The sequence below is a fragment of the Nomascus leucogenys genome, chromosome 19 (genome assembly GCF_006542625.1).
Source record: "Nomascus leucogenys isolate Asia chromosome 19, Asia_NLE_v1, whole genome shotgun sequence".
In the NCBI taxonomy this organism is placed as follows: Eukaryota; Metazoa; Chordata; class Mammalia; order Primates; family Hylobatidae; genus Nomascus; species Nomascus leucogenys.
The window spans coordinates 35,501,733-35,527,034 of NC_044399.1; the positions used below are offsets into that span (position 1 = coordinate 35,501,733).

General features: G+C 37.7%; 2 protein-coding genes across 6 annotated transcripts in view; one reads left to right on the plus strand and one right to left on the minus strand.

The window, feature by feature from the left end:
• The window catches only part of NF1 (neurofibromin 1), a 284,759-nt gene that overhangs the window by 71,872 nt on the left and 187,585 nt on the right, over positions 1–25,302 (minus strand). The gene's annotated exons all lie outside the window — the stretch shown is intronic.
• Positions 5,189–8,316, plus strand: OMG (oligodendrocyte myelin glycoprotein). Its single transcript, XM_003280202.4, has 2 exons — positions 5,189–5,805; positions 6,622–8,316. Exon 2 carries the CDS (start codon positions 6,628–6,630, stop codon positions 7,948–7,950), a length of 1,323 nt encoding a protein of 440 aa, XP_003280250.1. The 5' UTR covers positions 5,189–5,805; positions 6,622–6,627; the 3' UTR covers positions 7,951–8,316.

Below are 25,302 nucleotides of genomic sequence, written 5' to 3' on the forward strand. Positions count from 1 at the left end.
CTTTTCCTGAACAAGCATGATACTTATTGTCATATTACATCTTTTGTCTTCCTCATTAAAAAGTTTCTTTCATGTATTCTTCAAAGTTAGTACTTTTGTTTGAGACAGAGTCTCACTCTGTCGCCCACGCTGGAGTGCAGTGGCATGATCTTGGCTCACTGCAACCTCCGCCTCCCACGTTAAAGGGGTTCTCCTGCCTCAGCCTCCTGAGTAGCTGGGACTACAGGCGTGCACCACCATGCCTGGCTAATTTTGGTATTTTTCTTAGTAGAGACGGGAGTTTCACCATATCGGCCAGGCTGGTCTTGAACTCCTGACCTCGTGATCCACCTGCCTCGGCCTCTCAAAGTGCTGGGATTACAGGCGTGAGCCACTGTGCCTGGCCCAAACTTAGTACTTTTAAAGCTAATTTCCCCAGCAGCAATCTGGAGCTGAGAATTTCCTATTATTCTTTTTAATTTTAAGAATTTTTGTTATGGTAAATAAGATATGTTTTTATACTTGGCCAAGTCTTTGACATGCCTTAAATCATCATAACTGTTCTCATTTTACATTTATGACAGTTACTTAATGGGCTCATTCCACATTTTTGCCCCTTTTTACCACCTTCTTTCCTGAAAGAAATACAGGGAAAAATAGGAAAATACCAATTTTCTTAGATTAAACAGGAGCTGATGAGCTGACCATAGTCTTGTCTGATATCTTTAAGTACTTTAAAGGGAGGTTTTCTCTTTCTGTTCTTTGTGTAACAGGACAGACTACTGGCAGCAGCCGGGTTTTTATGTTGTCTTTTTTCCTTCTATTTACTTTTTTTTTTTTAAAGAAATTCTTTGCTGAGGGAAGAATAATTCACATTTAACTGCATGTAATTTTCCCCAATGAGGTCAGTGGAAGCTGAGCAGCCAAACAGTGGCAATCCTTGCTTAATCAGCAGGAAGAGATACAAACTAATAAATACAGGACAGAAGAAAATGCTGGAACAAAGAAAAATCTTTTAGAGAAAAGATTAAAGAACTAAGATCCAGAAGAGAAAGTTTATTTCATGAATACTGCAAAAGAATAAGGCACAGGGGAATAAAAGGTACACTAAAGTTCACACCACATACTAGTGGTGCTCTTAACCAGAATAGCATTAACCAGAGTCAGACACAACCCTGAAGACCATTTGGTTCAACTCCTTTTGTTTGTTAACTACTGAGAAAACAGGACCAGAGAAAGTAACTGATGTGCTTACAAGTGGTACTAAAAGCTGAGTTTGCTCCCTGACTATTGGTTCAACACTCTTTTCACTAATATAGGACCAAAGAGCACCTACATCATGCACTGAAACATACATATATCACATAAGTCTTCTATTTGGTGTGAGTAGTGAGGGACACAAATGAATTAGATGACGGTGATCTTTAACTGTTGTTCTTACCTAATTCTGACCAAAAAGTAAACTAGCACCTTTGGGAACCTATAACTAAAACACGGTGTACTGGTATACGACTAAACAAACAGATCAATGGAACAGAAGAAAAAGTCCAGAAATAAATATCAAATCAGTGGAAACAAGCACTGGAACAACTGGATAGACATCTGGAAAAAAGACAAAATTTGATCCATACTTCACACTATATTAGAATAAACACCAAGGACCAGAGTTCTAAATATAAACCATAAAATTATACAAGTAATAGAAGAAAATATGAGTGAATTCCTTTATAATCTGGAAGTGGGAAAAAACCTTCCTAGCTGAGACTCAACATCCAGAGGCAATAAAAACGGAAATCAAATTATATGAAACTTTTAAATGTCACATGCGCATGCGCATTACACACAGACACACACACCTCACCATAATAAAGCCAAAAGACAAACTGCAAACTGGAAAAAAAATTAAAACTTAAATCAAGACAAAGTGCTAATACCTCTAAAATCTAAAACGCTCCTAATATGGGGCAGGAAGGGGAAGACCCAAAACACAACTTTGAATAGTGCAAAACATTAAAAAGACAGTTACAGGAGAAAACATTTAAATGGTCTTTAAACATATGTAAAGACATATACTCCCCCTCATAATTAGAGATGCATTTAAAATTAGATGGAGATACTTGCCTATCAGATGGACAATAAATCCAAGTTCAACAACAAAGTATACAGTGAGGCTGTACAGAACTGGACACCACGATACACTGTTGGTGGGACTGCAAAATGGTATAATCAATGGAGAGGAATTTGGTAATGTCTGGAAAAATTCCAAATGCATTTACCCTTTTACCCAGCAATCCTACTTCTAGGAATCTTTTTCAAAGATTTACTGGCAAACATATAAAATTATTTAGGTACAAGGGTATTCACTGTGTCATTATTTGTAACAGCAAAAGTCTGAAAAAAACCCCGATGTCCACCAGTGGGGGACTGGTTGAATAAGCCATGGTACATTCCCAAATGGAGTACTATGGATCAAACAATGAATTATACAGATACCTATATACTGATATGGAGTGATACTCAAGATACAGTAAGAAAAGAAGAACAAGCTATCTAACAGTATATATATATGTCACCTTTTATATTAGAAGGGGGGATAAGAACATACCACACATATGCTTACATTTTTTTTAGGTTTTCAAAAAGAAATGTTAATGATACAACGAAAAGCTAATAAAAACAGTCACTAATAGGAGAAGGAAGGAAACAGGATGGAAAAGACAGAGAAGCAAGATTTATCTGAATGTACATTGTTATATAATTTTGACTTGTGATCCTGAAAAGCTGAAAACTGAAACAAAGTTTATATCAAGTTGGTGATATAAAAATGCACAGAAAAGAATTATTTCACATTGCATTAGAACACAGAATTTACTATACACTTTTAGTGAAATAAAACAAGCAGGGCTACGAACAAATTTTAAACTTTATTCAGTAGTCTATAATCTAATTGTAGCAATCAATACTGGTATTATTTTGAAATTATTGTGAGATAATGCAAATAAGCAATTATGTCAATGATATGAGGAATCACTTATAGAAAATATGGGGGACAGAAGAACAAATTAAATCTTCCCAAAGAGGCAAAGAGAAAACTCCAAGATGAGAGACATTTTAGGAAATTGACTGAGTTTTGGCAACAAGCCAGTGGCATAAAGAAAAAAAGGAGTAGGGAGGTGGGCAAAGAAACTGATTCATTTGGATTTTGACTTGGTAATTTCTATGTTGTTATTTCTTTCATGCTTTTAAAATACTTTATTGAGTACTCTCAGTTGTATTCAGCAGGAAAATCAGTCTAAATAGCCAACCATATTACCAAAAATAAACAATATGACTCTTGAGCATAGCAAATGTTATCTATAATAACGGAAAACTGAAACCACTGATTAGCGTGGGATAGCTATTCCCTGGCAGATGCTTTGTGATACCTTTCACAATGTTGGGGTAATATATCCTAGGACACAAAAGAATATGTAAATTAATTTACTGCTTAATCTAGAATGTAAAAGTTGCCTAACTATCATTACTGACCTAGACAGACTGATAGAAAATGTAATGAGTCTGAATAATATTTAAAATAAGTTGTAACACATACTTATGCCTCTAAAAAATATTCTTTTTTTGAGTAACAGTAATATAGTATTATTTCATTTCATGAGAATTTTTTATTTTTATTTTTTATTTTTATTATACTTTAAGTTTTAGGGTACATGTGCACAACGTGCAGGTTAGTTACTTATGTATACATGTGCCATGTTGGTGTGCTGCACCCAGTGTAAGAGATTGTTACAATTCAAATATATTGAAATGATCTCCCTTTTTCTTTGAGAATTTTACAATAATCTTTGAATAATATGAAGCAATTTGGTATGTCCCAAACTTGAAATGAGAAACACTGCCACTACTATTGCACTGGAATTTTCTATTATATACAACAGAAACTAAACTTGATACAGCCTAAACCCAAATTCATTTGAATCCATTAATGAAGTAACATGTCCTTTCTTTCAAACAAAAGTACTGTTAAGTGTAATGAAAATGCATAACTCTACTTCTACACTGACTTAATGAGGTTTCCTAAAATTAAGAGATTTAAGTGGTCGGAAAATTGACCCTCAGTCACATCTTTAGAAGTGCAGCAGTGTATATATGAACTTAAATAGAACTCTAAATGTCAATGCATTTCCTATTTCCACAATATTGCTGAATGTAGTATTTTTAACACATTACTTTTAAGCGCTATGATTGATGGCTGGTTTCCTAAATCCACAGTAAGAATCTCATTGAGAGTTCAACTGAACCCTCAAAGTAAAGTGGCAATAAAGCACCCAATCAACAATAAATTTCTATGTTGCAGACATAGAAATGCAGACAAATCTTAAAATGCAGACACTTTTCATGGAATATTAGTTTTATATAAAAGGTGGCTCCTAGAGTATAGTTTCTCTTGTAAGAAAATAAACTTCAAATTTTAATACAACAAATTCTATTTGTGGTATAATCTAAATAATGCTAATATAATTTAGAGAAAAAAGGATTTAGTAACAAGGCATAAAGAGATTTACTTCACATATAACATGCTAAATATTACTCGTTTTTAAATGGTGCCACTTGGTAACGAAAATACCATAACTTTATTTGCTTTCTTTAAACTTGCCATTCTGGAAATCAGATTTGTGTTTTAACAGATTTACACAAGCAGTCCATTGAAGAGTGGAGCAAAATTTATCATAAATCTGATCTCATTTTATAAAACTCATGATGAAAAATTTTCCTTTTATATTATTTCATGTAATTTTAAAACTATAAACTACTTTCCCAGAAAGATGAAATGTGCAACACTCTGAAATCACCTAAATTGATACTGCTATTCTTAAAACATAAAATCAAATAAATGGTCATTCATATAGCACCAAAAATGTCTTTGGAAAAAACAATACTCATACCCACTTACCACCCAAGGTTTCATAAAGAAAAAAAACTTTAACTCCAAATATATAAAATAAAACATGTTTACTTTATATAGGAACTGATAATCTAAAGTATAAGATACTAATTTCCAAATGTATCCTGGCTTGTGTGTAGCCTTGGTCAAATGATCCATTGTATCAGAAAGATAAAGAAAAAATCATCATATTTCAGTACTTCTATACATCCTAAAAGGGAAGACGGAACATATAAGTGGTTGATAAATTTGAAAAGCTGATTAAATATAATAATCACCATGTTGGGGGAAGACATAAAAATCATAAAACAGATTTTTTATAATATTAAAAAAGTGACATGAAAATTATACCATTTTAGAAAGGAATATAAAAAGGCAGGAATTAAAAATAGTGGGACTAATATCATAGAAAACTATTCATGAGGAAGGTCAAATTTATTTTCAACATGTAAAAAGGATGAAGTGTAGACGTATTTTAAAAAATCACAGATTCTTAATGAGGCAAATGTTAAAATACGGAACCCAATCTCAGACAAATACATAGAAAGGAGTAAGGGCCAACTCTCATGCATAAGGTATCCCATCCTATAGCAAATCAGATATATAAGTACGATTGATGCCGTAAATTTTTTTAAAAATTGTCCATTTTGTTGCGTGTGCACCTCTTGCCATAAATTTGAGTCAGCACCAGCGACAGCTCTGCAGTCCTCCTATGTGGTACTGATCAGGTGGTTGCAGAGCTTCAGCTCACAGCAACACAATGCAGCTGAGCAGGCAAGCACAGCCCACAGCCAGAAACAGTTCCGACTCTACAGAACAAGACGACCTTTAAGCTTTAAGTTTCCCGGAGAAAATGAGATGCTGATGTTGAAGACGACACCACGGTAAGATGTTATTTAAATCAGTAAAAGGCTGACTTTGGAATCTTTTTCCTTTTTCTTCTAAGAAAAAGTCGACGTTAGGATTAAATATATATTCAATAGCAAGTGCATGCACCAGAAATTTGCTGCAGTGTCAGTCAAGGGATATTTTTTATACATTCAGTCACTTTGTAAATATACATATTGTTTTCCTTTAAAATGGGCACTGAAATATACAGAAAAAAATCACTTTATAAAATGTGAGGTTTATAGGTACAGTGTTGGTCTGGATTTTTCAAGTGCTTTTTACAAAGATATATTTATCCTAAAAACATAAAGATAAAATTTCGAAGAACTGCTTTAATATCTAAATAAAATCTACCCTATACACACACATTGAATTACGTTACTGCAGAGATTAAAAAAAAAAAGACACGACAGCCATTTTTTCTCATCTGAGTAAGAAAGCATAACATCAAAAATAGTAATAGCTTACAACTGCAACTATTTATTTGCAAAGAATGCTATTTTATCATATTAAGGCTCTAGAAAGATAAATAAAGAATATGGTTAGAAAAGGGGGGAGGGAGAGAGAAAATAAAGGAGAAAATGCAGGAGAGAGTAGGGAGAGAGTCTCTCTCTACCACATAGCCCAATTGAAGGATTAAGCATTTGGACTATAAATGAAGGGGAGCTTTGTTAGTTTAATCACTGGAACAATTATAAAAGGACTCAACAACAACGAGGTTTATTGAAAATTTTGCCTAATGCTAACTGACCCATGCAGATGCCTAAACTGTATTTGCATATTAAAAGAAGGGTGTATCTGTTTGTTTCTAGGCTTTGATGGAATATCAGATATTGAAAATGTCTCTCTGCCTGTTCATCCTTCTGTTTCTCACACCTGGTATTTTATGCATTTGTCCTCTCCGATGTATATGCACAGAGAGGCACAGGCATGTGGACTGTTCAGGCAGAAACTTGACTACATTACCATCTGGACTGCAAGAGAATATTATACATTTAAACCTGTCTTATAACCACTTTACTGATCTGCATAACCAGTTAACCCAATATACCAATCTGAGGACCCTGGACATTTCAAACAACAGGCTTGAAAGCCTGCCTGCTCAGTTACCTCGATCTCTGTGGAACATGTCTGCTGCTAACAACAACATTAAACTTCTTGACAAATCTGATACTGCTTATCAGTGGAATCTTAAATATCTGGATGTTTCTAAGAACATGCTGGAAAAGGTTGTCCTCATTAAAAATACACTAAGAAGTCTCGAGGTTCTCAACCTCAGCAGTAACAAACTTTGGACAGTTCCAACCAACATGCCCTCCAAACTACATATCGTGGACCTGTCTAATAATTCTTTGACACAAATTCTTCCAGGTACATTAATAAACCTGACAAATCTCACACATCTTTACCTGCACAACAATAAGTTCACATTCATTCCAGACCAATCTTTTGACCAACTCTTTCAGTTGCAAGAGATAACCCTTTACAATAACAGGTGGTCATGTAACCACAAACAAAACATTACTTACTTACTGAAGTGGACAATGGAAACAAAAGCCCATGTGATAGGGACTCCATGTTCTACCCAAATATCATCTTTAAAGGAACATAACATATATCCCACACCTTCTGGATTTACCTCAAGCTTATTCACTGTAAGTGGGATGCAGACAGTGGACACCATTAACTCTCTGAGTGTGGTAACTCAACCCAAAGTGACCAAAATACCCAAACAATATCGAATAAAGGAAACAACGTTTGGTGCCACTCTAAGCAAAGACAGCACCTTTACTAGCACTGATAAGGCTTTTGTGCCCTATCCAGAAGATACATCCACAGAGACTATCAATTCACATGAAGCAGCAGCTGCAACTCTAACTATTCATCTCCAAGATGGAATGGTTACAAACACAAGCCTCACTAGCTCAACAAAATCATCCCCAACACCCATGACCCTAAGTATCACTAGTGGCATGCCAAATAATTTCTCTGAAATGCCTCAACAAAGCACAACCCTTAACTTATGGAGGGAAGAGACAACCACAAATGTAAAGACTCCATTACCTTCTGTGGCAAATGCTTGGAAAGTAAATGCTTCATTTCTCTTAATGCTCAATGTTGTGGTCATGCTGGCTGTCTGAGGGTCTGCATTTTCTGAAACTAATGAAAGCACTCCTCCCTGATGTACAGTTGGGAAAATATGTCCATATCTAACCAGTGATTCGAGCTATATTAAGTATTCAAGAAAGCCAGTCTTAACATTTCTGACTCTGATGTAAATGAAGTAACTTGTCTTAAATAAAAGAAATGCACAATGTCTTGGTACTTGCTGCTATTTCACTGTCTTAATTAAGTAAACTAATGAGTTTCTTTTATAAAAAAATGAAACGTTTTCTTTTTAAGGCTTCAATTTATTGCACAAAATATAAAGCATCTAAACTTTAATATGTATTTTATGTATGTTTACACTGTCAAACATCTGGAAAATAAAAGGTCTATGCTCATAACTGTGTCATTTGGCTTTTCCAGTCATACCAACTTTAGCAGAATCAAAATGACCTCACCATTTTTGTTCTAGGGTACCTTGGTAAAATCTTCAAGGTAAATAAAATGGTGGTAGTATCCAAGGATTTTGTCACTGAAGTAAAATCGTAGCTGCCATCCCATGAATGGTTATGCTACAACATTATTTTACAGACAAGCCATAATTGTTTTAAATCTAAATGATGTCCTGCTTCTGAGGAACTCTTGGCTACTTTACAGATTACATAATGGACAAAAGCTCTTCAAAAAGCTAGAAGACACTAGGCTTTGCATTTTAATAAGAAAAGTTTAACGGTTTTGTTTTTTGCATGTAAGAAAAGTGTTAAAAACATAATGAAAAAATTTAAAAACACGTAAAGAAGCAGTTTTAGTGTAGATTTAACACGCCATTAATGGAAAATTTAAATATTTACAAAACTAAAATCCTACTATATGAAGGAGAAGAAAATTTATGTTTTGCAAATCAGAAATCAGAATGTGACTTACCTAAATTAAAAATAAGATTAGCTTAAGAATAAAATCATTGGGTCTGACAAACTTGGGCAGTACTGAGGAAGTGAGGAAGGAGAGAGGGAAAGGGAAAGGGAAAAGGGCATTTGGTACTACAACCAGGTGGGGAACCCAGTAAAACAGACTGAGGACTAAGGCTAGGCATGAGACAGATCTTGACACTCCAAATCAAACCATACTGGAACTCCAACTAGACGAAAATCACTGAGAAATTCTCTACAAATATAAAAGTTAGCCACCTTATGAATTAGTGACAAACATAAGAAACAGCCACAAGGCAGCAAAAGAAGTCCTGAAACAGGATTGATTAAAATGCAAGATAGCATAACTGAGATGGGTGAGACACAAATGTGGTATTTAATTTGTGAGACATAAAGCAGAATCTCATTTCAAGCATTTCTAGAGGTGGGAAAAAATACAGAAAGGAATTTTTATGTTCCTTTGTAAAAAGTTTTAAAAATTCAGATAGCCTCCTTTGCTGAGGCTATCTGATTTCTATTGAGAGAGAGAAAAGTAACAACATTCTAATGTATTCTTTTTTTTGCTTTTTAAGGACCAGGATTATGGAAAAATTACCATTAAGCTTCAACAAAACAGTCTTCTTTCATGCTGTCTAGTACAGTGGCTCTTGAACATTTTCTGCCTTAGCAAACCTGATTGGCTCACTGTGTCAGGAAATCTCACCATGAAGAAACAGGATTATTTGAAAAAGTTCCCTAAATGATTTTAAAATGCATTACCTCTCTATATGCGGAAGCTATCTCCACTCCCTCCCAAACACTGATTAGTACCTTCACCATCCATGATAAGGACTAATTGCTTAGATAATCCCTACTCTACCACATACTTGTGTCTTATTTAAAAAACATATACACCGACTTTCACAGAAAGTAGTTTTCTTTTTTTTTTTTTTTTTTTGAGATGAAGTCTCGCTCTTATCCCCCAGGCTGGAGTGCAATGGCGCAATCTCGGCTGACTGCAACCTCCCCCTCCCGGGTTCAAGCAATTCTCCCACCTCAGCCTCCCAAGTAGCTGGGATCACAGGCGCCTGCCACCATGCCCGACTAATTTTTGTATTTTCAGTAGTGACGGGGCTTCACCATGTTGGCCAGGCTGGTCTCAAACTCCTGACCTCAGGTGATTCGCCTGCTTCGGCCTCCCAAAGTGCTAGGATTACAGGCATGAGCCATTGCGCCCGCCCAGAAAGTAGGTATCTTAGAGGTAACCGTCTTTTCCTCTGAGGATACCAAAAATTCAATGCTGTCTTAGAATTTTTAGGTGGAAAAGTAGTAAGAAAGTCAAATTATGGACTACTGCATTAAGAGCACCTATGGATTATTTCAATCCTACAGACATGTCTGCAAAATGCAGAGTCAAACTTGGTAGACTTACAAGTACAATATACATCAACTACTCAGACTCTAAGTCCTTAGACAGAAGTATTATCCAGCCTTAAAGTAAAGTTGACCCTTTAACAACATGGGTTTGAATGGCATGGGCACACTTATACATAGATTTTTTTCAACCAAACACAGATTGAAAGCACAGTATTTGTGGGATGTGAAACCCACATACTGTATAAATAGGTTCCATAAGGAAGCACATTCCACAGGGCTGATTTTGGGATTTGAATATGTGCAAATTTTGGTATACACAGGGGTCTGCTAACCAATCCCCCAGATATACTGAGGGAAACTATAATTAGATAGTATTTCCTTCCAAAGAAATTATATTCTTATTATTAATGTAAAAAGGCTCATTATTTGCCACTAAGTACTACTATATTACTGGCTCCAGAAAAATTTCAAAATGCATTAGTCCTCAGCATCTCTCAAGCACATCAAATATGTATGCATATGTGTACAGATATACACATACCTATACACACATATATCTATATCTATCTTCACCCATCCATCCGTAAGGCTTGGCTCTACTTTACAAGCAACTTGCCTCTGCCACTTCTCAGCTGTATGACCATAGACAAGTTATTTCACTGCTCTAACTCACAGTTTCCTCATCTATAAAACGGGCTGGCAGAATTTAACAGTGTTTTCTTTCTGAAGATTAAATGACATAATTCACATAAACCCTTCACAGTGTCTTGGCCCACCCACATTCCTAGATGCAGTAATGTTGTTGTTGTTGTAAGGATTATTATCACATCTCTATGTCCAAACCCAATGCTATGAGAAATTCCCATATATGGAAACATTTCAGCTCTACACACTGAGAGCAAGGGAATGAAAGGATGTGCTTGCTTTAGTCTCTTCCCTGCTAGAAACCAGGTTTAGATATCAGTGAAATAGGGTCCCAGAAGAAAGTCAGAAAGACATTCACTTACCACATGAGAAGATGGCTTCTACAGCTAACTTAAAAGATCACAAATATGTGCTATTCAATATCTTCCATAATGATGCTATCAAACAACAGCAAATTCCTTTAATACCAAAAATGTCAGTCAAGAGTTAACCTAAAATCTTTCATAAAATTATTCCTTATAAAATATATTTTAAGAATTAGATAAAAGAATGTATTACACACTACCACCCAACATCTTGCTGGTGAAGAGTAACTTATATTTCTATTAAAATCACAATCGAAACAAGGATGCCCACTATTGCCAATCTTTTTAACAATATTTGGGAAATTCCAAAACAAAAAAACAGAAATAACAGATATTGGCAACAAATAATTAGAAAATTATGGGAAAAAATATACAATGTCAAGTAACATTAACATGAAATACGCAGGATCAAATGGGGAAAATCTGAAAAATATTAATGAGAAGTATAAACTAAGACTTGATGCAGATGACAAACTAAGGTCTCTCCATTCATTCATTCATTCTTTCACTCAACAAATATTTAGTCAGCACCTGGAACATAGCAAACACTAAGGTACAGAGGACTTTGGTGGGATACTATGAAGTTGCAATTATTTCCAGTATAGTTTACAGATTATGGCAATTCTGAAAAATATTCCAATGAGAAACATTTTGGAACCTTAAGTTCACTTAGAAACATAAACAAGCAAGAATAGAAAAAGAAGTAAATACTACAGTTATATTAACCTATTTATTTTATTTTTTCATACAGAGTCTTGCTCTGTCACTCGGGCTAGAATGCAGTGGTGCGATCTTGGCTCACTGCATCCTCCACCTCCTGGGTTCAAGCGATTCTTCTGCTTCAGCCTCCTGAGTAGTTAAGACTACAGGTATGTGCCACCATGCCCAGCTAATTTTTGTATTTTTAGTAGAGATCGGGTTTCACCATGTTGGCCAAGCTGGTCTTGAACTCCTGACCTCAGGTGATCTGCTTGCCTTGGCCTCCCAAAGTGCTGGGATTACAGGCGTGAGCCACCGTGCCCGGCTGGTATTAGCTTTTCTTGAGACAGAAACATATATCAGCCATAATAATTAGGACAGAATGATAGTGGCATAAAAATAGAAAGATAACCACAACATAGAAACAACAGCACAATGAGAGCACAGGTACACAGAAGAACTGAATATGTGACAAAGCTTTACTTACTAGCTGTGTCACTTCAGCAAATTAGGTTTCTGTGCCTCTATTTCCTTACAGGGTTGTTGTGAGAAGAAAATGAGATAATACAGATAAAGTGTTTAGAACAGTGCCTAGCACATAATAAATTCTCAAACATTGTTAGCTGTGGAAAGAAAAATCAGAAACCAAAGGGGAAAGGAAAGACTCAATAAATGAGATGAAGAAATTGGAAAAAAGTTCAGTTTAACATTCGCTTCATGTGATACACTGAGAAAGTGAAAGAAAACATGAACAAGGAAGTCATAAAACCAGCAGAAGAATTTAAAAATATTTGTAAGTCTTCAGGTGGAAGGCTATTTAATTAGAAAAAAAAAATCACAAAGAAATTGTCAATAGATTGGTCTATACAAAATCCCCATTATGCTGAAACAATCAGCCTGATAAAAATATTCAAATAAGGTGGTATAAAGGAGGTTGTTAATCAGGAGCTCATAAAACGGATGAGAAAAAAATCTTAAAATTCTCAATGAATAAATGGGCAAAGTACATAAAAAGAACGTTTACAAGATACAAAATATTATGATTAATATATGGGAATATGGCCAACCACATAACTGAGAAATGCAATAAAAATGTGATGTCATTTTTCACTATTAAAATAGCAAGCAATTAAAAAAAAAAACCAACGATGGGGAAGGTAGAATGAAATGGCCATGTTCACATATTGGCACAATTCTTTGGGAAAGCAATTTGGCAATGAAATTTTTTAAAAAGTAAGATATTTTAACTTTTGTCTACAGTTAAGGTATTTAAACTTTTGCCTAAAGGTAAATCACAGCATTCTTTCTAACAAGAAAAACTGAAACAACAATAAATATCCACCATTAGGAAATTAAGTAAACAATGACCCACTGACCAGAATATGTGGCCAATAAAAATATTTATGAAGAGTTTTTTAAAGTGTGAAATGTGGAAAACGCAAATATTAGAAAAATAAGAAAAAATTATAGGTCACAGAACCATGTATTAAAAAGTAACAAAAAGAAACATGCCAAAATGCTAACACTGTAGACCAAGCATATTTTATTACCTGCCTTGTCCTTGAAATAGCCAAGAGATCTAAGAAAGGAACTACTGAAATGTTTGTCTAGGGCATCTAGACTGAGTAAGAAAACAAGAGAAATATGAAGACACAAGATTAACTGTGTACCAACCCTTCTCTTTCAATAATTTCTCATATCTCATAATAAAATCTAAACTCTTAATATGGTTTACTGCGTGATCAGGGCCTTGCTTCCCTTTAGAATATCATCTTAAAATTTTCCAGCTAACATTTTATAGTTCAAACAAAATATCCTCTGTCCCTCAATCACCATGCTTCATGCCACCAGGCTTTCAGAGATGCTGCATGTCCTCTCTCCCTCTTCTTGCCCTCTCGAACCCTACTCATCCTTTTGATTTCAGCTTAGACATTCACTTGCCCCTAGAAGTTTGTGTTTTTGACCATCTTATCTGAATTTATAAATAAAAGAATGAATTAACATAGATCAAAGATGTGACTAGCGGGCTAACAATGACCTACTTAGGACAGACCAAGTCAAACCTGCCAGTCTTATTCTAGAGTCTAAGTTTCTTTCATTTACTTCAAAGTTACATCTTCAAAGTCCTGAGAAAAGAAAGATCAAAGAAAAGTTAAGAATAAGGGAGGATTTGGCTAGGCTACTACTAGTCATGTAAGAAACTTGTTCTGGGCCAGGCACCATGGCTCACACCTGTAACCTGAATAATTTGGGAGGCCAAGGTGGGTGGATCACTTGAGGTCAGGAGTTCAAGACCAGCCTGGCCAAAATGGTGAAACCCTATCGCTACTAAAAATATAAAAATTAGCTGGGCAGGCACCTATAATACTAGCTACTCAGGAGACTGAGGTAGGAAGATCGCTTGAACCCGGGAGGCGGAGGTTGCAGTGAGCCAAGATCGCGCCACTGCACTCCAGCCTGGGTGACAAGAGCAAGACTCTGTCTCCCACTCCAAAAAAAAAAACAAAAAACAAAAAACAAAACAAAACAAAAACTAGTTCTAGGCAATGTGGAGTTACCTTTGGAACAATTCTAGAGAAAGGTTAATTCTGATACCCAGGAACAATTCAATATAGAAAATTGCTCAAGGGAAGTTAGAAGTAGAAACAAATGTCACGTTAAGGTGTTAATAATGTGTTAAGCAGATTAGTACGTTTCACACTTAGAAAACTGTGGTGCAAAGTGAGGTCTTTAAGAAGCTCAACTTTTAAGAAATGCCAGTTTGGTTCAACAGCCCCAACTTTGTTAAACATATTTAAGAGCCAGGTGAGACACATGCTCAACACACTCATTTATCCTTATCTAGAAAGCCTGACCTGAGATTCCGAATCAAAATTCTGGAAAGTTATTAATGAGCCCAGGAGCAGTGGCTCATGCCTGTAATCCCAGCACACTGGGAGGCCGAGGTGGGCAGATTGCTTGAGCTCTGAGCCCGGCAAACCCCATCTCTACAAAAAAATACAAAAATTAGCCAAGTGTGGTGGCGTGTGCCTATAGTCCCAGCTACTTGGGAGGCTGAGGTGGGAGGATGGCTTGAGCCCAGGAGGCGGATGTTGCAGTGACCTGAGATCACATTACTGCACTCTAGCCTGGGTGACAAAGCCACACCCTGTGTCACACACACACACACACACACACACACACACACACACAAAGTTATGAATGAAACACAAAAATTAAACAAACATACATACTCACTAAAAACAGGAAAACTGCTTCGCTCTTGTCTGATCAAAATAATTCTAACTATATTGGTGGCTTAACAGCAGAGCATGACATAAAGTTTATCAGCTACCGTGTGTGTTTTTACCTTGGGCAAGTGATTAAATGTGTCCTCTGATAAAAAATATGGTTAAGAACATATACTCCAGAAGGTGTTTTAAGGAATAGATTAAAACGTATATTAAAGGACTTCATGGGTGCTATATAATCATTTTAATGATTACTATCCTTTGTACAAGAGATTCTTGGGTAATTAACAAGATTAGAAGTGAAAATGACTGAAACAGTAATAGTAAATAATTTCTCATATATCTGACATCTTCAGTTATGCTTCAAATAATTAATTTACAAGGTTATTTATCCCCTGAAAAAAATTATTTAGCAGTAAAATATTAGATGTCTGAACATTTCACATGGATACCGTAAGGCCAAGGATCAATAAACCTAATGAAATACTCACACCAGGAACCGCAGTTTTTCACTTTGTATTATTTTGTTGCCCACAGTCACAGTTGAAACATACTGAATGCTTCTGGAAGGTTGAGGGAATTCAAATGAATGTCAAATGCTCGCCTCAACAGAAAATAAACTAAGACTTAATGGCTTTTCATTGAGAAAGAAGAAAAACAAAACATAAGTAAGGGAAGACAAGGACGCCATACACCACAATAACCACTGGGAAAGCCCTAATTTGCCATCCGAAGCCTCAGCGACCATTATCACATTTGAGATATTATGTAGTGTAAGAGTAACTGGCATACAACCACATCCATTTATGAGTTATATTATTTAGACATTAAATATTCAGCTGTATTTTCTCATACCAATGACAAATAATCCAAGAAAGCAAACAATTGTTTAAAAATAGTTTCACCTATTTATAGGAGCTAAAATTTCCTCATGGTATGGCTTTTCCACAAGATCACATGACATTTTTTTTTTGCTTTAACAAAATATACTTGGATAAAGTATTATGAGTCTCCTGCCTTGACTTTAAATTCTACAAAAAAAGCTGCAGGTCATTAAATATGAGCTTAGAGACATGTTGTAAAAGCTAAAGTCTCTTTAAAACATATTAAAATAGGCTGGGCATGGTGGCTCATGCCTGTAAGCACTTTGGGAGCCAAGACGGGCAGATTACCTGAAGTTAGGACTTGGAGACCAGCCTGGCCAACAGAGCAAAACCCTGTCTCTACTAAAAATACAAAAATTAGCCGGGCGTGTTGGCAAGCACCTGTAATTCCAGCTACTCGGGAGGCTGAGGCAGGAGAATCACTTGAACCCAGGAGGTGGAGGTTGCAGGGAGCCGAGATCACCCCACTGCACTCCAGGCTGGGCAACAGAGTAAGACTCCGTCTCAAAACAAAAAACAACAAAAAAGCATATTAAAATTATTTAAAGGATCAAGGAATCACTTGAAATTAGTAAAAAATATTCACATATTAACTATGAGTTGACTATAAACTAATTTTAAATTTAAACATAAATGTCACACATGATACACCTCATTTTCTGTATATTTCTTCAAAGTAGTCACGTTGAATCGCTATACTTTTACTCCAATGATACCATCATTACTGAAAACAACTCTGGGGCTGTTCCTTTCAAATACCACTAAGAGCTAGTTTATAAGTTACATAAGAAAACTTTTTTTTAAGACAGGGTCTCACTGTCACCCAGGCTGGAGTGCAGTCTTGACCTCCTAGGCTAAAGTGATTCTCCGGTCTCAGCCTCACAAGCAGCTGAAACTACAGGCTCTCGTCACCACACTCTACTAATTTTTTGTACAGGTGATGGGGTTTCATCATGTTGCCTAGGTTTGTCTCAAGCTCCTGGGCTCAAGTAATCCACCTGCCTTGGCCTCCCAAAGTGCTGGGACAAGTGTGAGCCACCATGTCCAGCGGAAAAACCTCATCTTAAACAAAAAGACAGTATTACTAAACGTGACATTTTGTCTTGCTTATCAAAAAATTTCAAGTATGAAGATTTTCCACATTCTACAAGAATGTATTTCAGACTTTGACAACACTTCCAAAAAATTATTTCACTAAAATGTTGTGCTCAAAGGCAGCAAAGTTTGAACTAAGTGCATCACCTCCAATGGTGACTCTTCTGAGATGAACAACACTCATTTGGATGCATTTATTCTTACATGGTTGTTTCAGAATTTTTCCACTTTTTTTTTTTTTTTTTTTTTAAGACAGAGTCTCACTCTGTCTTGCCCAGGTTGGAATGCAGTCGTGCGATTTCGGTTTACTGCAACCTCCGCCTGCCAGGTTCAAGCAATTCTCCTGTCTCAGCCTCCCAAGCAGCTGGGACTACAGCCATGTGCCACTACACTTGGCTATTTATTTATTTATTAAGATGGAGTCTCATGCTGTCACCCAGGCTGGAGTGCAGTGGCATTATCTTGGCTCACTGCAACCTCTGCCTTCCGGGCTCAAGCGATTCTCCTGCCTCGGCCTCCTGAGCAGCTGGGATTACAGGTGCGCACAGCATGCCGCCTAATTTTTGTATTTTGAGTAGAGATGGGGTTTTGCCGCGTTGGCCAGACTGGTCATGAAATCCTGACCTCAAGTGATCTGCCCACCTCAGCCTCCCAATGTGCTGGGATTACAGGCATGAGCCACCACGCCCGGCCTCCACATTGTTTTATAGACTTAAACTTCATAAATAAATCTCAATGGATTATTTCCTTTGAGGATTATACACTTACACTGAAATAAATGAACCACAGTTGACTCAAAAAAAACTTTTGGCCGGGCACAGTGGCTTATGCCCGTAATCCTAGCACTTTGGGATGCTGAGGTGGGTGGATCACCTGAGGTCAGGAGTTCTATGAGACCAGCCTGGCCAACGTAGCGAAACCCCGTCTCTATAAAATATACAAAAATTAGGCCAGGCGCGGTGGCTCATGCCTGTAATCCCAGCATTTTGGGAGGCCAAGGCAGGCGAATCACTTCAGGTCAGGAGCTCAAGACCAGCCTGGCCAACATGGTGAAACCCCATCTCTACTAAAAATACAAAACATAGCTGGGCATGGTAGCACATGACTGTAATCCCAGTTACTTGGGAGACTGAGGCAGGAGAAGCTCTTGAACCTGGGGGGCGGAGGTTGCAGTGAGCTGAGATCTCACTCCAGGCTGGGTGACACTGCACTCCAGGCTGGGTGACATAGTGAGACTTTATCTCAAAAAAAAAGAAAAAACAAAACAAAACAAAAATTAGCCAGGTGTGGTGGTGCATGCCTGTAATCCCAGATACTCAGGAGGCTGAGGCAGGAGAATTACTTGAATCCAGGAGGCAGAGTTTGCAGTGAGCACAGATCGTGCCACTGCATTCCAGCCTGGGCGATAAGAGTGAGACTTAATCTCAAAACAAACACAAAACAATAACAAAAATCTTTTTACAGAGCAACAGATGGACTGCAACCACTAACATTTTTTTGTATGTGTCAAGTCATAACCACCAGATTATTCAGAATGTATCAATCACTAAATTATCTTTGTTGTACAAGGCAAAGACTTGCTTTACCACTAATACCCAAGACCACATTACTTATATAAACCAAGTTATCACAGAAAACAAAACCACTCAAGAAATCTTCTGGCTCAATTGAGAATTCCAATTCCAATCACTAGGACTAAATAAAGTCTTTTTCCTTCAAACCGTAGTCACGTAGGTCTATAATTAAAACTGGTAATTAGGCCTGGTAAGGTGGCTCATGCCTGTAATCCTAACACGTTGGGAGGCCAAGGCGGATCATTTGAGTCCAGGAGCTTGAGATCAGCCTGGGCAACATGACAAACCCTGTCTCTACAAAAAATACAAAAATCGGCTAGGCATGGTGTTTCTACAAAAAAATACAAAAATTAGCCTGGCATGGTGGTGCACACCTGTAGTTTCAGCTACTCAGGAGGCTGAACTGGAAGAGGATCACTTGAGCCCAGGGAGGCTGAGGCTGTAGTGAGCTGTGACTGCATCACTGCACTTCAGCCTAGGCGACAGAGTAAGACCCTGTCCCAAAAAAACAAAAACAAAAAAACTGGTAATTAGTTTTTTTGTTTGTTTGTTTGTTTGTTTTTTGAGATGGAGTCTCACTCTGTCGCCCAGGCTGGAGCACAGTGGCACGATCTCGGCTCACTGCAAGCTCCGCCTCCAAGGTTCACGCCATTCTCCTGCCCCAGCCTCCCAAGTAGCTGGGACTACAGGTGCCTGCCACCACAACCGGCTAATTTTTTGTATTTTTAGTAGAGACGGGGTTTCACCGTGTTAGCCAGGATGGTCTCGATCTCCTGACCTCGTGATCCGCCCGCCTCCGACTCTCAAAGTGCTGGGATTACAGGTGTGAGCCACTGCGTCCAGCCTTAGTTTTAATACTATCATTGAATAATTACATACAAAACCTAGATTCTCTGTATATCCAGATAAAGACACCTAAGACCTGGAAGTTAAAGTTCAAAGTGTGAACAGAAAATTTGTACTCCAAGATGGTCATTGTTAAACAGTAATAGACTTGGCTATGGTTTAGAAAAGGAGGGATTTATCAAAATTTGTCTAGAAAGACAGACAATATCAAGTGTTGGGTGAAGATGTACAGAAATTCAAACTCTCATTCACTGCTGGTGGCAATGTAAAACAATGCAGCTACTTTGGAAAATCATTTGGCAGTTCCTCTAAAGTTAAACACTGAGGTACCATATGACTCAATTCCACTCCTAGATATGTATCTAAAAAAACTGAATGCATATGTCCACACAAAAGCTTATATATTATATGAATACAATAGAGTATTATTCAGCTATAAAAAGGGATAAAGTTCTGATACATGCTACAACATGGATGAATCCTGAAAATATTAAAGTAAAAGAAGGCAGTCACAAAAGAGCACATATTGTATGATTCCACTTATATGAAACATATAAACTGTACAAATCCATAGAGACAGAAAGTAGATTAGTGGTTGCCAGGGGCTGAGGTGGGGCAGGAGGAAAGGGGAGAGTGACTGTTGATGGCTATGAGGTTTCTTTCTGGAGTGATGAAAATGTTTAGACAGTGGCAATGAGTGCACAACTCTGAATATGCAAAATTGTACACTTTTCTTTCTTCTTTTTTTTTTTTTTTTTAAGACGGAGTCTCGCTCTGTCACCCAGGCTTGAGTGTTGTGGCACTATCTCGGCTCACTGGAAGCTACGCCTCCCAGGTTCAAGCCATTCTTCTGCCTCAGCCTCCTGAGTAGCTGGGACTACAGGCGCCTACCACCGCGCCTGGCTAATTTTTTGTATTTTTAGTAGAGATGGGGTTTCACCGTGTTAGCCCGGATGGTCTTGATCTCCTGACCTCATGATCCACCCGCCTCAGCCTCCCAAAGTGCTGGGATTACAGGCGTGAGCCACCACGCCCGGCCCAAAATTGTATACTTAAAAAAAAATTTTTTTTTTCAGACAGGGTCTCTCTCCATTGTCTAGGCTGGAGTGCAGTGGCTTGATCTCAGCTTGCTGCAGCCTCAACCTCCCAGGCTCAAGTGATTCTCCCACCTCAACCTCCTGAGTAGTTGGGACTACAGGCATCAACCACCATATCCAGCTAATTTTTGCATTTTTTTTGTAGACGCAGGGTATCACTATGTTGCCCAGGCTGGTCTCGAACTCCTGGGCTCAAGTGACTCTCCCAACCTCAGCCTCCCAAAGCGCAGGGATTATAGGTGTGGGCCACGGTGCCCAGCCAATTGTACACTTCAAGGGTGAATTTCATTTCAATGAAGTTTTTTTTCTTTTTTTTTTTTTAACTTGCCTAGAGGGGTCAGAGTCAGGTTATCCAGATGGGTATTAAACGGAAAGGATAATGTCCCATGATAAAGGAAGGGCATTCAAACCAGGTGGAAAGAGTATGCAAAAGCAGAGAGACATGTGAGGATGTCAGGGCATGGCAAAGGGGGCAATGGTGAGATGGTCAGCATAGCTGAAGCACAAAGTAGAGTTTAAAGCATCCTTCTACAGACATTACCAAACACTATGATGATTTAAGATGATTAACGAGTATTATTCCATATAACTGATCAATTGAGACAAATGGTTTTAAGACTTTTTTTCTAGCATTATAGTGGAGATAATGTACAAAACATTCATTTGTCATTCTGAGCTTTTTGGGCAGACTTTGTGGCTTAGCCAGCTCCTAGAGTCTTCTTGGATCAGCTGCCCTGATGATACCCTCAACAATGTGTCATAAACACTTCCCTGAGAATAGCCCAGAAGTTCACACAGGCTTACTTGGAATCACATCAACGACAGTACGATCATCAGATTTTCAGAATACAAGGTCAGCATCTAGCCTCTTACCAAAATGACTTTCAATCTGCTTTGGCTCAGCACTCGTGCAAGTAAGGTGAGCTGTATAACAGATTATGAAGAGACTTGTATGAGATGCTAAAAAATATTTTTATAAGCCAGTGGCTTTTTGAAATGTAGTACATATATGATTGGGTGCTACATGAAACAGGCATTTCATAGTTCTGTATTTCCTTTTACTGTTGCCTTTTGTTGGTTTTCTAGTTATGGCAATCAATATTGATTTTCCATTCACAGTATAAATTTTCCTTTAAGAAAAAAAAGTCTATAAAAATACTGAATAAATAATATAGATGGTTATGAAGAAACGGCAAAAAAAAAAAAAAAATTCCCAAAGTAGTACATGAATGCCGTAAGCGTGAAAAGTTAGCTAAAAGGAGCACATAAAGATTTTACCTGGAAGTGAGATGGTCACATTTCAGAGAGATGATTCTGGCAGTAATGTGTAAGATGGAGGCAATGGGGTAAAATACCAGTGACAAATACTCCAATTAGGAAATTGTTGTAATAGCCTAGACCAGAGGTCAGCAAAGTATGGCCCACTTACAATATCCTGCCCACAGCCTGCTTGTGACCTATTTTTGTATGGCCTCCAAGCTAAGTATGATTCTTTTTTTTTTTTGAGAGAGTCTTGCTCTGTTGCTCAGGCTGGAGTGCAGTGGCGCGATCTCAGTTCACTGCAACCTCTGCCTCCCGGGTTCAAGCGATTCTCCTGCCCCAGCCTCCTGAGTAGCTGGGATTACAGGCACACACCACCACACCCAGCTAATTTATCTTTTGTAGAGACGGGGTTTCACCATGTTGGCCAGGCTGATCTCGAACTCCTGACCTCGTGATCCACCCTATCTCAGCTTCCCAAAATGCTGCAATTACAGGCGTGGGTTCTTACATTTCTTTTTTTTTAAAAAAAGAAGAAAATTAAAAAAAACTTTATATGGACTATAAAGCCTAAAATGTTTACTATTTGGTCCTTTACAGAAAAAGTTTGCCAACCCCAGCTTAGACAACTGCTGAAGCTACCAAATAAGTTGGTAGCATGAGAGTGACGCATAAAACAAAATCTCTGAAGCAGAATCAATAAGACTTAATGACTAATCAGATGTATGTGGTAAGAGCAGGTAAAAATTAAGATTCTATAAACTCAGACAGATAGAGATACTATCATCCAAGAGAAGAAAACAGAAAGGAGAGTATCTTTTTAAAATTAAATCATTTTTCTTTGATCATGAAAAATAAGTGACCACAAGCCAAAATTAGATAACAGACTTACAGTATTATACCATTAGGAAGACAAACTTGCTCAAAGATGAGCATTCACCCTCAGAACCTATGTTTTACAACTATGGAGAAATGTGTTCTTTTTCCTGTATTAGATTTCCAAAATGAAGAGGCTGACATTTTACTATTGAAGAGAATCATGCTTATATACAATTCTAGAAGGTACTCACAATTAGGCCTCTCATAACAATGGCCTGTCTTTTTGCATATCCATTGCTCACAAAACTTCCGAATAGTTTCTTCCTCTCTCTTTTTTTTTTTTTTTAAAAAAAAGAGGCTGGAATTCTCCTTTGTTGCCCAGACTGGATTCTGAGCTCAAGCGATCCTCCCACCTCAGGCTCGCAAGTAGCTAGGATTACAAAATAGTTTCTTGAAAAACAACTGTCTACACTAAAAAGCCACTTTTCAGTGCTATATACTACTAAAATGTTTTAAATGTTCTACTTTTAAACATAGGTTACAAACCTAGTAGCATAAAAATTTTAATCCTGAAAACCTGAATTGCTTTCAGACAAGATCAGGTGCATTCAGGGTGGTATGGCTGTAGGCCTGAACTGCTTTCAGAAATAACCAAACATACATAAATTCATTTCAAAACAAAATTTTTTTGAGACAGGGTCTCGCTCTGTCCCCTTAACCGGCTGAAGTGCAGTGGTGGGAATATAGCTCACTGCAATCTTGAACTCCTGGGCTCAGGCGATCTACTTGCCTCAGCTTCCTAAGTGGCTAAGACTATACAGGTGTGTGCCACCACACCTGGCTAATTTTTTAAAACATATATTTTGTAGAGACAGGGTCTCATGATGTTGCCCAGGCTGGTCTCAAACCCCTGGCTTCAAGTGATCCTCTTGCCTTGGCCTCCCAAAGCACTGGGATTATAGGCATGAGCCACTGAAGCTGACCTCATTTCAAAATATTAGAAGTCCTATCTAAAAGAGACATGAAGGCCAAGCGCGGTGGCTCACGCCTGTAATCCCAGCACTTTGGGAGGCTGAGGTGGGCAGATGAACTGAGGTCAGGAGTTCCAGACCAGCCTGGCCAACGTGGTGAAACCCCATCTCTACTAAAAATACAAAAATTAGCCGGGTGTGGTGGTGGGCGCCTGTAATCCCAGCTACTCAGGAGGCTGAGGCAGGAGAATCACTTGAATCTGGGAGGCGTAGGTTGCAGTGAGCTGAGATTGCACCACTGCACTCCAGCCTGGGCAACAAGAGTGAAACTCTGTCTCAAAAAAAAATTAATAATAAATAAATAAATAAATGAGACATGAGGCACAGGTGCAATGAGCATAAACATGGCATAAAACTTAATAAGATTTTCTAAAAAAAAAAAGAAAAAAATGCTTCAATTACCAAGGCAATGTCTGTGCAAACATCACTCAAGAAAAGATCTGTGTTCTTTTCATGAAAAAAAAAAAAAAAAAAAAAAAAAACAAACAACAAAAAAAAACAAAAATCCAAGAAGACCAAAAAAAAAATTACAGAAGGGAAAACTGGACCTGTTTCTAAAGTACAATATTAAAACTGCAATTTGAAATTCTCAAGAAAGTGCTATATGAAATTTATGATCATTCTCATCATTTTCAGAAATTACTTTTTTCCATTTTCTTAAGAATTCTGGAAGAATCAATATGTGAGAGAAGACAGTTCTGGAAACATTTCAAAAACAGATCAACTGAAAGTAATGTAAGTATATAAAGAAAGACACAATTTTTTAACTTAATTTTTGTTTTTTAGAGACAAGGTCTTGCTCTGTTGCCCAGGTTAGGGTATCCATAGCTCACTGTAGCCTTGAATTTCTGGGCTCAAGCAATCCTCCTACATCAGCCTCCTGAGCTGCTGGGACTATAGCTCACATCCCACCATGCCTGGTTGATTTTAGGAAGATGATACGGTATACATACAGTTTGTAGCAATTAGGGTTCTAGCAGGAAATAGGTGGCACATTCAAACTGAGATATTAGAGATTATGTATAAAGGAGAAGGCAGTTTTTAAGGAAACTCTAAGAGACAGTGTGATACTACACCTGAAGTAGTGAGTGCAGGAAGCACTTAGCAGAAAGCAGACACAGAGTAGGTTGTGTGGAGAGGGTCACCCAACAAAAACCATACTGCGTGGATGGATGTAGCCAGCCCACAGGGACCCTGGAGAAAGGGAGCCAAAAATATATACCTCCTAACCTTACTCTCTTTCTTCCCCCCAATCTTCTGCTTGTATTCCCTATGTGCCAGCTGAAAGCCAGAGAGGAGAGGAGCCCAATGATACCCTCTACACAGGTCAGCCTCTTAGGGTACACAGCAGGGTAAAGAACAGAGTGGATTTGAAGAGGCAAAGGCAAGATGTCCAGCATGTAGTTATGTTAGTCAGCACAAACTAATTTCTGTCACAAATAATCCCAAAATATCACTGGCTAAGACAACGAAAGTTTATTTCTCTTAGATCATGTCTTCTAATGGTTTTACCATCTTCTATCTAGGGTCTTGGAGACCCCCTCCACTGAACCGTCT

Coding starts and splice junctions, on each gene's coding strand:
- OMG (XM_003280202.4), top strand. CDS start 6,628: ATGGAATATCAGATATTGAAAATGTCTCTCTGCCTGTTCATCCTTCTG.